The sequence below is a fragment of the Trichophyton rubrum genome (assembly GCF_000151425.1).
Source record: "Trichophyton rubrum CBS 118892 genomic scaffold supercont2.2, whole genome shotgun sequence".
NCBI lineage: Eukaryota > Fungi > Ascomycota > Eurotiomycetes > Onygenales > Arthrodermataceae > Trichophyton > Trichophyton rubrum.
The window spans coordinates 1,433,197-1,444,613 of NW_003456427.1; the positions used below are offsets into that span (position 1 = coordinate 1,433,197).

The window sequence follows — 11,417 nt, forward strand, 5'->3', positions numbered from 1 at the left end:
CACAGTCAAGGCACACCCGACCAGCTTCCTTGATCTGCCCAATATCATTTTTGTACTTGCAGACTCCGCGATAAGCGGCAGCAAAGGTTTCGAGTCTGATATCTAGACTGTGTCAGTGAAAGCCAACTAGTTACTATTTATGAAAAAAAAGGGCCCCAGATAAGGTACGGAATACGGAGAGCAGTGGGACCAGGAAGATTCTGCTGCGTTTTTCGCCTCCTTGACAGGCTCTGACTCCTCCTGTCTGATATCTCCCGCCGCCGTCCGAGTCTTTCAACTCAGATAAAACTGATCCAGGGCGATCCAACCTGCAGAGACGGCTAGTCAAGAGGCCGCAGGATCAGCCAGCCAGTGAATGTCCCGCCGGCCGCGCGCGAGAGAGAGAGAGAAGATACGCAGCAAGGGAGCAGTCTCATCCATGTAACCGACAGCGAGCCCAAGGTTGTTCTAGACTGACCTCTCTCGTACCTTTTGTCTGCCCTCTTTAGAGTCTTGTCTCGTCTTTTCTTCTTTCTCTGCCTTCTGCTTCTTTTTTTTTTGCAAAAAAGCTGCATGTTTGCTTTTTGCCTCCTTTTTGCATGGATGCGAAAGGTTGTGTGTTGTGTGTGTGTGTGTGAGTTGCGATTAATTACTAGCAGCGACTGGCTGCTATAATAAATAATATATCAACAACGCCTCCGCTCGCCAGAAGACGCAGCAACCCAGCCATATCATGAACTGCGACGGCGCCGAGAGCTCTAGACGGTGTCTGTGACGGTCGTCAATTGGGAGTGCAAGTCGATAGCTGCTCGTCTTGTTCCGGCTCTTCCAGCGCATATAAACCGGCCTGTCTCTATCTACTTCCAACTACACCGACTCCCGACTTTCTACACCTCGAAGGCAGGTAATGCTGCCAGTGACAGGCTAAGACTATCGACTCTACGCTGCTTGCTTTATTACTTCTCTCTAGACTTGCGGTTGAGACACTACAGGTTGCAGACATGGCGTGCAGGGCGGCGGACGACAGCTTCGTGGAGCGAGAACCATCAAGACATGTTGACTATCTGTCGCATTCCTGGCGCGAGGAGGACGTCTGGAGCTCGTGGAGATACATCGCGGCCAGAAAGGACGAGTACGAGAGTGGGCACAGGCTGGAGAACGCTGCATGGCGTTCCTGGGCAAGGATACGATTCGGTCTCGGGTGGTTCCCTGCGGAGGCTCTGAACTGGTCAGTCAAGCAAGTTGATTTTTTTGATATAGGTAGTTACGGAATAGAATGATGGACTAACTATTTGACAGGCAAAAGGACATCGATGTCACTTGGCTGTACGGCCCGCTGCAGGTGCCCGGAGACGAGACAGACGACCGGTCGAGTACTGCGTCGCCGACTCCCTCCTCTCCGGGGACGTCGAACTCGTCACTTATCGATAAAAAGCCGATCCTCAAGAAGCGGACCATTTCGCAATCAATACTGCAGCGGCCTCACTCCACCCACACGTTTTTGCGTCTGGCCAATGCTCTGATCAAGGCCCAGGACGGTGCAGATGGCCGGTACATCGCAGACTACCCCGTCTCCCGCCAGGAGGTCGAGAAATCACTTGGCCTACCCTCAGAGAGCTCCGTGTCAAACTTCTTCTTCCAAGAGAGCCGGGGGGATATGCCGGACAAACGGCATATCAGCTTCAGCAACGAGGTTGCACAGTGCGTTGCCGTCGAGGATGACGAGGAGCCGTTTGACGGAGAGTACTACGGCTACTACAGCCATGCTCCGGACGGCTCTGTGGTAGAAGAAGACGAAGCCTCCGACGACGGCGTCGTGATGGCAAGGTACTACCCGGAGAGACCTCCTCTCAGCTTCCAGAGCACGCCACGAAGCAGCTTCAGCAGCGATAGCAGGATTATCGCTCACTTGCCTTCCACCACCCTCAAGTACCGACCCGATACCCCAGAGCCCAAACAGGAGACCCCGCGGCCCGTACGACCTACCTTGTCTCGCTCATCTTCAGCTGAAACCCTCCGTCCGTCAAACTACCATGCTGCTGCTGCCAGAACGTCCTCTCACGGAGACTTCTTCCTGGACGAGGAGTACGGAGCGGACGAGGACTGGAATACCGGCTGGGACACCGATTGGAACGCCCAGCAGTCATCTTCTATGAACCAGACATCATCATCTCGGTCTTCATCTTCTACTATTACCACTTCTGCATCTCTCCCTTCCCTGGCAAGTCAATGGTTCAGCAACTCAAAGGCCAAGGCTTCTATAAGCGAGGAAGGGAAATATTACTCTTCCTCCGGCGTCTTCATGCCATTTGGCTATGGCGACAACAGTCCCGATGGAGACTACGAATGGCCCGAGGAGACTGAAGAGACAAACTCCAGCCGAGGCGTGATCGATCGAGTAATCGACACTGTCAACACGGCTAGAGATATTGCACATGTCATATGGAACGTCGGCTGGCGCGGCTGACTCACCGACCTATATGCCCGGGCATGCATACGGCCCATCTCCATGGTTCCATACGGCTCCAGAAGGGATCAGGTTACTGCCCAGCTACGACATCTCCTCAACCGAGCTGGCTGACCACGACATCCCACCCATGTCTTGAGTCAAGACATCAAATCCCGCCGACATCTACAGCCTGTCTATTGATATATCTTAACGTCTACACGTTTTACACTATCATTATCTACGGAGGCTGGGCTACTTGACTACCCTCAAGTAGCACTAATCCCGCCAATCCACTGGACGGACGGCTACTCCCTGTTCAACACTAGCCTAACAGCCTACGGGAAGCATCACACCCGTTCTTACGCTTGATGGCGACGAACAGCCAATACAACTACCTGCTTTAATGGCTCTGACATCAAAGTCAACCATCTCTCTCGTTCATACAGAGACAACAGGTCCGTTTCTTACCATAAAATCCCGCTACTATCGCCGTATCGGAGGAAGAAGAGACAGATACAAATAAAAAAAAGTGCTTGGAAATAGATCTATCTATGAAGTTACGAATGACGCATGACCGCAGACCCTACTTAATTACCTGCCTGTCTTTTTTTTTTTTTCCCTTCATGGAGCTTGAATACTACTAATTACTCTAATTATATTCCTTGTTCATTTTATATCTTGTCATAGTTGTATTGCGTAGATTTGGTAGACTTGCTGGCCCCCTATCCTCCTTCTGTCCACCAACACCCCTAAACACAAGCACAAACACCGCTGCCTGGACATCCCCCATGTCTATCATCCTCTGTAACCCCCGAATCAACGTACCATCGCCTCTAAACTGGCCTTCTCCTTCATCGTCTCCTCTATCAATTTCCCCAGTCGGCATCATGTGACTGTCCAGGGGGTCAAAAAAGCGCAAAAGAAAAGAAAACACTCGATTTCGGCGCAAAAAGCCAGCCAGCAAAAGCTGAGATTCATCTTGTTTACACCCAATATCACCAGCATTAATGCCCTGGACGCAGCCATTGGGACCCCACAGCAGCGCCAGCGACCTCGAGGATCCTGCTGTGCGCCCTACAGGAGCCCCCTCGACGCTGTGGCTGTTGATTCCAGCTCTTAGCTAGTTAACTATATTCCGGCACGCACCCCCTTCGGTCCATTAGTTATCTCCCTCGCCCCCCCAGAGCCTGCAGACAAGCCCCCTGCAGCAGCGCGATCGATCTCGTCTTCATCTTGCGACTATAACCGCCGTGGGGACAACTGGGGGCGAACAAGTGTTGCTGGGCGCTTCGAGGATCGGGCGGCGTCTCCTGACAACGATAAAGGGGAGCAGAACAAGCCACGCATAACTATTCGTACATACCTCCTGGAGAGGGACGCTGGGGTGGTCGGATAAAAACGTGAACAAGATGGAGAGCGTGAATATATCGGAACTTGTCGAACGGCTGGGGAGCGACGAAGATGCGGTGCGCAAGATGGCTGTGTTCAAGCTGCAGTCGAACATAGGGGACCCTTCGTTCGCGGACATCTTCATCGCAGAGGGAGGACTGACCAAGCTGAAGTACCTCTCGCTGACGGCCTCGGGGAACACGCTCGCATACAGTCTGACCTCGTTTGCGAGGCTGCTGGAAGTCGACAAGGGATGGGAGTTTGTACAGACCGATCTAATCGAGAGAGTACGTTTGTCATGAATACCCCCTGATATATATGTATGGATAAGGGGGGTGGGCACGAGTTACTGACCAGCCTGCTGTAGATTGTCCAGCTTATCGTCACTCACCCACTTGTCAATATCCTTCGAGGCGCAATGTCTATACTCGTTTCCATCGTGTCGCACCCTCATACCTCTGGCCGCGCCTCGGTACCAGGCATGTTTGGCTTCCAGGCCCTCAAACCGGCCATCGCCATCCACCCACAGTTCCTAGAGATGCTAGTCAGGAGGCTGTCGTCTGCCGACCACGCTCTGTGCGCCAATGCGCTGCAACTAATCAATTCGCTGATGAGAGACTCGATATCAAACCAGGGCGAGAACGAATGGCCCAAGTTTATCAAGCGGCTACAGGATCTAGGTGTCATTCGCGCTGTATATGTACTTATGCAGGGGAGCGCGCTGCAGGATCTAGCCCACCCGCTCATCGAGTTTCAGTCCCTTACAAAACTCCTACTACGGAAATGGAGAGAGGTACCCGTTGAACTGGAGAGATCAGAGCACCGTAGGGCGCTAAAGGGGATCCACCTGGCTAGCAACCCCGAGCGATCAGAGAAGGATTCCGCTGGTGCGAAGGAAAAGGATGCTGCTGATCCCAAAGCTGGAGATGGTGTTACTCTGCCTCACAAGTCGTCTAAAAGGCATCATCCACACAAATGGCGCCGGCTTGGATTCGAATCTGAAAGCCCCCAGTGGGAGTTCCAGGAAATGGGATTCCTGGGCATGATGGATTTGACCGATTATGTCCGGAGATACCAAGATGAATTCCAGAAGATGCTCCTCGAGCAGTCTACTCGACAGGTCGAGCAAAGGTGTCCCATTGCTCGAGCTTCTCTGGCCGTGACCTCTGTTTTGTACGAGCATTTCGAAGTCGACAAGGCCGAGATAGATGATCCAAAGAGCTACCTCGCTCTCGAAGCCAAGACGAACTTCGATAAGATGTTCAAGCCCATTCTCCTTCATTGGCCTAGACTGCATGTTGCTGGTTTACACGCATTCTTCCGACTCTGGAAATCCACCGCCGCCGAAGTCGAAGACTTCACAAAGATAGTCGAGTTGGTTCGGATACTCGTCGAAAGTGTCATTGGCGGTGCTTCGCGCACTAAAGATGTGCTGGAGGTTGAAGAGGAGATGGCTGATTTTGAGTATCAGCGCCTCAGAGAGCTTCAGATGGAGCTGCTAGAGCTCACATATGAAGATGTATGGGGCCAGCATCTGCACCAGGTCCGGGAGGAGCTGCATCATGAAGCATTGCAGTTCGTCAAGGAGCAACGTGTCCGGTGTTTGTTGCAAGGCGCTTGGTTCCCAAATGCAGAGTCCAGCTCGAAGGCTACGGCTGATACCAATGGAGCAGCGGACAAGCGAGGGGCGTCAACGTATCACAGATACATCCAGCTCTCCCATAACAGAAGATTCTTGCATTATGGAGACTTTGAATCTACGGGTGACGACTTCAAGCCTGAGCTGGAGTCTCTATCTAATAAAAGTATGTCCCTATCTCTATTTTTATTGACACTGCTAACATGTCTTCAATTAAAAGTCGATCTGAGCATCGTATCTTCCGTGGTCTCCAATGTCTCAGCCTCCCCTGATGATTCCTCTGGTTCGACTATCAAAACGCTTCCCCATACAGCCAGCGGATCAACCAAAATCACCATTCACGGTCTGGCCAAACCCACTCCTCCACCACAACCCTATGAATCGCCGATTCTCAGAACAGAGACCAGGGATACTGAATATCCCGATGACGACAAACAAGCACAGAATGAAGTCGTGCTGCTCACTCTTTACCCTCAGTCACACAGCATAGCATCCGAATGGCTGGACGGTCTACTCATGATCCTCAACCAGCAACCCATAACGGCAGAAACAAACAAGCTTATCAATCTGATCAGCAACTATGGACTGAAAATTAGACTGCTGAATGTCCGCTTTGACGATGCTGCTTTTACCGGAGACTGCCCTGAAGTCCCTAGCAGGGAGGGTCTGGACGAAGACTATTATTATGATATATTTGGAGGAAACTGACCTGCTACCTAGACGATAACATCTATATACCCTTTTTCTCTATACTGTACCCTTATGCTAATGCTTGTATTTAATTCCTTTCCCTTTCTCTTGGTGTATTAGATATTGTACCTTGACCCCTATTTTTACTTTAATTCTTGATCTATACAAAACTTTGATATAATAAGAGCAAACAGTGCAAACATCGACTTCTCCATGCAAATGTTCGAAAAAGAAACATCGCGATCTATCAAACGTCTTCAAGACTCAACTTCAACCACTCCCTCAAAAACAATATCCTACACCAGATAGTCAGGTGTCATCACTCGTTTTGAGACATTGAATCGTCCACCAAAGGATGTAGTGACCGGTTCTTGGTGCTTTCTATTTTTTCCAGCGCATATCGCCATGGTCTCTTCCCCCCCGCGAAAGCGACAGCGGAAACACATAGTTCTCTCAGACGACGAGCTCGAAAGCCCAGTTCCAGCCAAGGGAAGACAGAAAGCTCAAGTCCAGAGGACATATAAGGGGGAACGATCTCTAACAGCCTCGAGGGCGACTTCAACCGCGACCGCAGGCGGCAGCAATCGCAATGGGACTCTACAGCTCCCACTCTCAACTCTACCGACACGACCATCCTCGCAGAATCTGCCTCCTCCTCCTGAGCGATCCTTAAATGACGTACTCAAGTCACCGAGTAAAGCATCTTCGGTCCATTCAACTCGTACGACTCCTACATCTTCTCCAGAGAAGAAACGCAAGAACACCGCAAAACCCAAGAAGAATACTGGTGATGAAAACATTGGACAGGCTGGTAAATCGCTACGAAGCTTCTTCCAACCAGCTACCGAGGAAGAAAGATGGAGTAGATTACAGCGGGAAAAGGAACGGGAGAAAGAAAAAGAGAGGGAAAGGCAGATGTTTCTGGAACTCGAAAATGACTTACTGGAGGATATGATTGAAGATGATGACTCTCTGGATGAGTATCTATCACAACCGCGACAAAAAGTCAGTCAAAATGGAATATCAAATTTCCACAGTCACACTGTGCTAGATCGACGGAAAAGCAGTCCTCATCCAAGTCAAAATGGAATATCAACTCCTAAACCGGAAAAGAAACCAAGATCAGGGAAAAGGTTCATACTTCACACGGATAGCAATGACTCTGGAGGCTCCTCACAGTCGAATTTTGCGTCGATTAGACCGTCCCCAGCGCCAGCACAAGCAGCTGGGAAGCCGTGGGCGGAGCAATTTGCCCCGGTCAATTTGGACGAACTTGCTGTGCATAAGAGGAAAGTTGCAGATGTGCAGAATTGGCTGAACGAGGTTTTCATAGGTCGAAGTCGACGCGTAGGTAGACACCCTGTTACTTGCTGCTTCAACCTGTGTTATGACGGTGCTAACTCAAATATAGAGTATACTTGTGCTAAAGGGGCCCGCGGGCAGCGGCAAAACCACAACCATTTCGTTGTTATCGAAAGCTCTCGGGTATGAGATCGTGGAGTGGAGGAATTCTGCTGGAACAGAATATTCCGCTCAGGGATATGCCTCCGCCGGGACGCAGTTCGACGACTTCCTTGGCCGCGGTGAGAAATACAACTGCCTGGAGTTAGATGGTGAAGCTTCGTCTACTTCTAGTAGTAGTGCCGCGTTGCAATCTTCTAAACGGCGCATAATGCTTGTAGAAGAGTTTCCATCATCCCTTAGCCCTGGATCGCCCGGGTTAACAGCATTCCGGTCTGCGCTTTTGCGCCATGCCGCCTCCTCATTTTCTTCAATTGCCGCTAGGATAGCAGCCCGACCAACGGAAACCCCAAATACCCCAGTTGTTATTATTGTTTCTGAGACGTTACTAGGAGATGGTACTTCTTTTTCCGATAGTTTTACCGTTCATCGTCTACTAGGGCCAGAGCTATCCAATCACCCGGGAGTCAGCATTATTGAATTTAACCCGATTGCACCTACATTTCTCACCAAAGCTTTGGATCTTGTGCTAAAGAAAGAAGCACGCTTATCCCACCGAAAGCGTATCCCGGGACCTGCAGTTCTCAAGCGGTTCGCAGAAATGGGAGATGTCCGCAGTGCTATTTCCTCACTGGAGTTTATCTGTCTTCAAGGCGGCGACTATGAAGGATATAGTGGAATGCTGAACTGTCGCCCGAAACGCTCAGGTAAAACAGCCGTTCCACCCACAGCAATGGAAGCGGAAACTCTTCAAATGGTTACTCAGAGGGAGGCTAGTTTGGGGATTTTCCACGCTGTTGGTAAAGTAATGTACAATAAAAGGGAGGAACCGAGCCCCGCGACTTCAACGCGCACTGGTTCACGAGCTAGGAAACCCGCTGCACAACTTGGAGATCGCCATGACTTGGTGTCTCAAGTTTCTGTTGAGGACCTAATTAATGAAACCGGAACAGATATCCAGACTTTTTTGTCTGCATTGCATGAAAATTATCCTCCGTCTTGTCACGGCGATTTATTCACCGAATCCTTGGATGACTGTTCAGAACAACTTTCTGCTGCAGATATCCTGGGAATTGGAAATCGTCGGAATGCCCAATCAACCCGAGGAATTGGGTCTGGGCGCGTTGCATTCCAGGGAGCCGGAACTGGAATCGATATACTACGTCAGGATGAAATTAGTTTCCAGGTTGCTTCGCGAGGGCTTTTATATCATCTTCCTTATCCAGTTAACAGACGCGGGCCAGATGCGCACAAAATGTTCTACCCTTCCTCAATAAAGTTATGGCGACAAGCTGAAGAAGTGGATGGGCTAATTGCCCTTTGGACACAACGTATAACAACAGGCTCTGCAAATGTAAGCACTACTGATATAGTGCCTCAGCGATCCGAAGGGGTCGAATCTTGGGGAATCTGTGCTCGTGCTCGGCAGCGACACACTCGGAAAGAAAGTGGCCCTGGCAGCCAGGGCACGACAAGGTGTATGATATCCCGTGATGAAGTCATTTTGGAGCGGCTTCCTTATATGAGACGTATATCGAAAGACACGACTGAGCGAAAGGAGATAGAAAGAGTAACGCAGCCCAAGGGCATGATAAGACGAAGCCAAGAAGTTGAAGAGGATGATTTCCAACCTGGCCATAATACCCCTTCTATTTCAACTATGGGTCCTCTTAACAGAAATCGAGTGTGGCAACCAACACTAGCCACATCCAGTATTGCAGGCTTACCTACTGTTGAACAAGGGGTGGATAAACTCATTCTGAGCGATGATGATATTGAGGATGATTAAGTCCTTTTTTGTTTCTGTGCATCCCCTCAAGGACATGATATATAAGCTTTTAATAGAAATTTTGGATGCATTATGCCCTACTAGCAGTGCTCCCTTCATCTCGATTACGCGATCAATTTATTTTGACCTTTATGTAGGTGGTAAGAGGCTCAGGAACCTCGGAGATAAGATCAAGATCTGAAGATAAGATAAGATTGAAAGTTTTTCCGTTCCTGTTATCTCAAAAATGCGACATCGAGACCCGAAGCCATAACCACGTTGATGCAATAACCTTGGATGTGACACATTCTTGGTTCAAATAGTCACTGTATATGGGTAGGATTTATTTTAGCAGGTATGAAGGGTGTCGCGCCATTAAAATTCCCTTTTCTGCCGTTTTTTATTCTAACCTCGGCCACATCCAGGTTAATTCCTTCACGGTAGGCAGCCCATGACTGGAAGGCAAGAAGAACCGCAGGGTTCTCAATTAAATCGCCGATCCAATGCCGTGCCAGGTTCTACGACGATTGGGAAAACTACAGAACGAAACGATGTAGCAAAATCGCAATCATTGGGTATGATAGACCATAAACCGACCAGTGTGGCATCTGCGATTGTGCAATCAACAGTACCTGCCTGGCTGAATATTGTGATTATCACGGCATTTATATTTGGAGGATGTTGTTCAAACGTATGTCAAATTAACTGCTTATATATTTGATAATTTAGGGGCTAACAGGAAGATAGGTGTTTGCCCTTGAGGCTCTAATACAGTGAGTTGCCTTGGAGATGAACCAAGTCACTATATATTTCGAATGCTGATATTTGGATTATCATTTATAGAGATGATCCTAACCATGGTATGCAGGCCCTCTCTCCATCTTAGTCAATACGTACAGGTCCTGATAATACGAAATAGGGACCCTCATTACCTTCGCACAATTTGTGATCATCGCACTCCTTACACTTCCGACTATCTTGTCCCCCGCCGCTGGACTCAAATCTCTGTTCATCTCGAAACCAGCCATCCCTTTGAAATCATGGGCCATATACACTGCATTTTTCATGTCAGTGAACTTACTCAATAATGCTGCCTTTATCTTCAAAATCTCGGTGCCTCTCCACATCATTGTTAGAAGCGGCGGTCCGGTTGCTTCAATGGTTGTCGGATATCTATACAACTCAAGGAGATACACGCCCATGCAAGTTATCTCGGTTACAATTCTGTCTGCGGGCGTTGTAGCCGCAGCCATTGCAGACGCAAGTGCAAAAGGTAAATCCTTGGATCTTGGCCTAGCGGCTAGCGAAGGGTCTTCTCTGTTTAAGACCTTAGTGGGGTTTATAATTCTTGGACTGGCAATGGTATTAGCTGCCTTCCAGGGAGTATATGCGGATTGGTTATACCAGAAATATGGCCGTGATAACTGGCGAGAAGGCTTGTTCTATTCACATGCCTTGTCCATACCATTTTTACTTCCCTCATATCCTCAGCTATACCCGCAGTTAAAATCTCTACTGGCGTCCCCATCTGTCAGCAGTGTCATCAAGGCTAGCTCCGCTACAGCGCCCATACCTGGAATCCCAGCTCCACAATTCCTTGCACCAGTGATGCCGCTCTTACATCTTTTTGCCAGCCACCCATCGACACAGCCCATACTTTCCGTTGTCCCGATCAAAATATCCTATCTCCTTCTTAACGGATTGACGCAATACCTTTGCATCCGAGGCGTTTATCTTCTATCAGCAAAGACATCCTCTCTAACCGTAGTTATTGTGCTGAACATCCGCAAGCTCGTGTCATTGATTCTCTCTGTGTATCTTTTTGGCAATGTCCTTACTTTTGGGGTACTTACTGGCGCCACATTGGTGTTTCTAGGTGGTGGAATATACGCCTATGAAGGAGCAAGATTGAGAAGACAGCAGTCCAAATTCAAGAATGCATAGACATATAGATTTTAGCAGCCGTATGAATATCAAGGCTCCGCAATTACATCTTGCTCCTCAACTTCAATCTTCTTATCTTTCGTCACAATACTCATCGT

General features: G+C 49.2%; 4 protein-coding genes across 4 annotated transcripts; all 4 read left to right on the plus strand.

Annotated features, from left to right (window-relative positions):
* Nucleotides 1-655: 655 nt before the first annotated feature.
* Nucleotides 656-3,525, plus strand: TERG_02107 (protein phosphatase regulator REG1). The gene is made up of 2 exons (XM_003237339.2): nucleotides 656-1,207; nucleotides 1,279-3,525. The coding sequence occupies exons 1-2, from the start codon at nucleotides 981-983 to the stop codon at nucleotides 2,444-2,446; spliced, it is 1,395 nt and encodes a 464-aa protein (XP_003237387.1). The 5' UTR covers nucleotides 656-980; the 3' UTR covers nucleotides 2,447-3,525.
* Nucleotides 3,526-3,837: 312 nt separating this feature from the next.
* On the plus strand, nucleotides 3,838-6,164 carry TERG_02108 (uncharacterized protein; the record flags this gene model as incomplete). The annotated part of the gene is made up of 3 exons (XM_003237340.1): nucleotides 3,838-4,104; nucleotides 4,185-5,622; nucleotides 5,677-6,164. 3 exons carry the CDS (start codon nucleotides 3,838-3,840, stop codon nucleotides 6,162-6,164), a joined length of 2,193 nt encoding a protein of 730 aa, XP_003237388.1.
* A 387-nt stretch (nucleotides 6,165-6,551) lies between these two features.
* Nucleotides 6,552-9,396, plus strand: TERG_02109 (uncharacterized protein; the record flags this gene model as incomplete). Its single annotated transcript, XM_003237341.1, has 2 exons — nucleotides 6,552-7,493; nucleotides 7,558-9,396. The coding sequence occupies 2 exons, from the start codon at nucleotides 6,552-6,554 to the stop codon at nucleotides 9,394-9,396; spliced, it is 2,781 nt and encodes a 926-aa protein (XP_003237389.1).
* A 430-nt stretch (nucleotides 9,397-9,826) lies between these two features.
* On the plus strand, nucleotides 9,827-11,319 carry TERG_02110 (uncharacterized protein; the record flags this gene model as incomplete). Its single annotated transcript, XM_003237342.1, has 4 exons — nucleotides 9,827-10,066; nucleotides 10,123-10,148; nucleotides 10,219-10,235; nucleotides 10,295-11,319. The coding sequence occupies 4 exons, from the start codon at nucleotides 9,827-9,829 to the stop codon at nucleotides 11,317-11,319; spliced, it is 1,308 nt and encodes a 435-aa protein (XP_003237390.1).
* Nucleotides 11,320-11,417: the final 98 nt, after the last annotated feature.